At 50.6% G+C, this 3,386-nt stretch overlaps 1 protein-coding gene across 1 annotated transcript; it reads right to left on the bottom strand.

Annotated features, from left to right (window-relative positions):
* Positions 1–358: 358 nt before the first annotated feature.
* LOC149360073 (uncharacterized) lies at positions 359–1,717 on the bottom strand. Its single transcript, XM_089567774.1, has one exon. It carries the CDS (start codon positions 1,715–1,717, stop codon positions 359–361), a length of 1,359 nt encoding a protein of 452 aa, XP_089423900.1.
* Between the last annotated feature and the right edge of the window lie 1,669 nt (positions 1,718–3,386).

The raw sequence follows: 3,386 nt of genomic DNA, 5'->3' as shown, positions 1-3,386 counted from the left end.
AAGGAGCCAGTGAAAGTAAGACCTCGAATCTGGATACGGCAGGTGCAGACACCGATCGGCGTAACTACATGGCCACTGGCGGTGCGGATCACGGGTCCACACCAAGGCGTCAGAACCTTACGGAGAGTCGTGGCGAGCTCACTGCTCATCACGGAAAAATCAGCGCCGGTATCGACGAGTGCGTTCACTTGATAACTGTCGGCGATAACTAAAATTTCAGCTGAAACTAATCGTTCGCAGCACGTCGGTGAGGTCGTCGGATCGGGTGATCGCTGCCCGGGTCGTCGCGTCGAATCGTCGGGTGGAGGCTGTTGACTCTGTGCAGTGGCGGCGGCCCTACCCCCGGAGGACGCCGTCTTCAGTTTTCCCGGCGAGGGGACGTGCGTCTGAACTGACCAGAGGTGGAGGGCCGATTGGGCGAAGTAAAGCGCCTCGGGGACGGCGATCGCGATTGGCGCTGCTGCGAGGTCGTCGGGGGCAGCACGTGAGCGGCGAGGTACTCATCTATGTCCTGCGGTTTTTCACCATAGCGCGGTCGAGGCGCGTCCGGCGGAAATCCTCTCAAACCCATACGCCTGTACGGGCAATGCCGCAGAATATGGCCAGGCTCCCCGCAGTGGTAGCAGAGCGGGCGATCGTTGGACGTGCGCCACACTTGCGCTTTGCTGATAGGAGGGCGCAGACCCTGCTGCTGCTCGACGGGGCGCAGGTAACGGTGGGGTGGTCGAGGTCCGGCAACGGGGCGAAACGCTTGCGGCACGGGGGCAGGTCGGCGCAGGGCATCGCTGTACGACATGACGTGCGGCTCTGGTAGTGGTGCTGGTGGTGACTGCACCGCTCGCTGGATTTCGTCACGGATGACGTCCGCCGTTGAAGGTATACCTGCCGACGGAGCATCCAAGCGGAGGTGTCGCAGTTCTTCGCGGACAATGCTCCGTACAACCTCTCGCAGCGCCTCGTCCCCTGGGCCTGGCAAGGACGTGAAGTAGTGAGTGGCCGCTATATTCGCCTGACGGCCGTATTGGGCACTCTGTTCCTGCAGCAAACGTTCCATGCAGGTAGCTTCCTTGGCGAAGGCGGCGACGGTTAGCGGAGGGTCGCGCATGAGGCCAGCGAACAGCTGCTCCTTCACCCCACGCATAAGGTGCCGTACCTTTGCAGCTTCGGGCATGGCAGGGTCGGCCCGATTGAAGAGGCGTGTCATGTCCTCTATAAACATGGCCACGCTCTCGTTGGACTGCTGTGACCTAGAGCGAAGGGCGATCTCAGCATTTTCCTTCCGTTGGCTCGAGCTGAATGTAGCGAGCAACTCGCGGCGAAAAGCGGCCCAGTTGGAGAAGGACGCCTCGTGGTTCTCGAACCACGTTTTCGCCGAGTCGAGCAGTGCAAAATACACATTCAACAGTTTCCGCTCGTCGTCCCACTGATTGAATGCGGCCACACGGTCAAAACTGGCCAACCAATCCTCTACATCTTCGAACCGGTCGGCGTGGAAGGATGGTGGCGACCGAGGTGCGAGTAGGACGAACGGCGTAGCACTGCCGGAGCACTGACCTGTCTGGCTGCTGCCAGTGGTGGATGTCATAGCGCGCACAGGCCTGGTCAGTGGCTCGAACTCGGGTTGCAGGCCTCGCAGGCGACGGCTCGCTTTGTGGACGGGTGTGGTGTCCGCGCGTTGGGGAGAAGCGTCACGGCTGTCGTCGTGGTCAGCGTACATGGGACGGTACCCAGCACGGCTCCACCAAATGTCACCAGGAAGCGGGAAGCACAGCCGTATTCTCAGACGAGGCTCCGAACCGCCAAGCACAAGCTAGACGAAGACGACGCTCCGCCACGCGCTGGGAGCCAAGTTCCGGCCACCAGGTGGCGCCTGCAGAGTGTCAGAAGTGTGGCAATATATATATATATATATATATATATATATATATATATATATATATATATAAGAAGGGGGTGAAGATCGGATGGATCCGGTAGAACATAAACGTAATTCGGTTGACACACGGTAGAAAAACAACAACCGTGTGTCAACCGAATTACGTTTATATATATATATATATATATATATATATATATATATATATATATATATATATATATATATATATATATATATATATATATATATATATATAGGGGTGTCAAAATCAGTGCAAAAATAGTAAGGAACACCAAAATATAACTGTAGAACACAATACAAGTAGTAATACGGGGGTAAAAAATAAATAAGCAGTGCGTAACGATTAATCAGGAACACCAAAATGAGCTTTTAAGGCATTTTTGAACAATGTAACATCAGTAATAGACACAAGATCTTCGGGAAGGTGGTTCCACTCTGTTATTGAGCGCGGGAGAAATGAATTATGAAAGGTATTTGTGTGGCATGCGAAAGATCCAATTTTATGACGATGGTCCACGCGATGTGACACATAAGAGGGCCGGTGGAGTAAAAGATCGTGAAGTGTGTCGTGGTAGTATATTTTATGGAGCAAACAAAGTCGCTGTATCTGACGTCTCAAGGAGAGTGGAGGTAGGTGTAACGTGTTTTTTATGTTAGTTGTGCTGGCAGTACGATGATAATTACTGAGAATGTAGCGAGCAGACCGATTCTGAAGAGCTTCGATGGTTGTTACCAGATGATCAAGGCCGGGATCTCATACAGAAGCAGCATACTCAAGCTTTGGACGGATAAGTGTTTTATAAAATTGTAATTTAAGAGATGAAGAAATGTTCGCAAAATTACGTTTCAGATAGCCTAGAGATCTGTTAGCGTTGCTAGTTATATAGTTGATGTGCTGTTCCCATGATAATTTGGATGAAAATAAGACGCCCAAGTATTTGTAAGACGTTACCTGTTCAAGCGGGGAATCCTGAAGAATATAAGAAGAAACATTAGAGTTAGTTCGAGATACATGCATTAAGTTACACTTGTTAGAGTTAAGAGTCATTAACCAATCCTGACACCATGCAGTTACTGCGTTAAGGTCTGATTGCAGAATCTTTTCGTCATTAGGATTGGTTATTTCGCGATAAATTACACAGTCATCTGCGAAAAGGCCAGCGCGAGATTGAATTTTCGTGGGTAAGTCATTTATGTAAATTAGAAAGAGCAAGGGAGCAAGAACGGAGCCTTGTGGCACGCCGGAATCAACGGGGACATAATTGGAGTCGATTTCGTTAATCGTTACGTATTGGGAGCGATTAGTAAGAAAACTTCTCAACCATGCAAAAACGTTGGGATCCAGGTTAAGTTGGTGTAACTTAAAGAGCAGTAGAGTGTGTGATACCTTGTCAAAAGCCTTAGAAAAGTCTAAAAATATGCAGTTGACAACACCGCCGTGGTCGAGGACGCTGTGAAGAAAGTGAGTGAAAGATGCCAGCTGCGT

The sequence above is a fragment of the Amblyomma mixtum genome, chromosome 2, assembly GCF_055824585.1.
Source record: "Amblyomma mixtum isolate Tamu chromosome 2, ASM5582458v1, whole genome shotgun sequence".
NCBI lineage: Eukaryota > Metazoa > Arthropoda > Arachnida > Ixodida > Ixodidae > Amblyomma > Amblyomma mixtum.
The sequence above is the reverse complement of the archived record's forward strand: the minus strand, read 5'-3'. Positions and strand labels throughout refer to the sequence as shown.

Coding starts and splice junctions, on each gene's coding strand:
- LOC149360073 (XM_089567774.1), bottom strand. CDS start 1,717: ATGTACGCTGACCACGACGACAGCCGTGACGCTTCTCCCCAACGCGCG.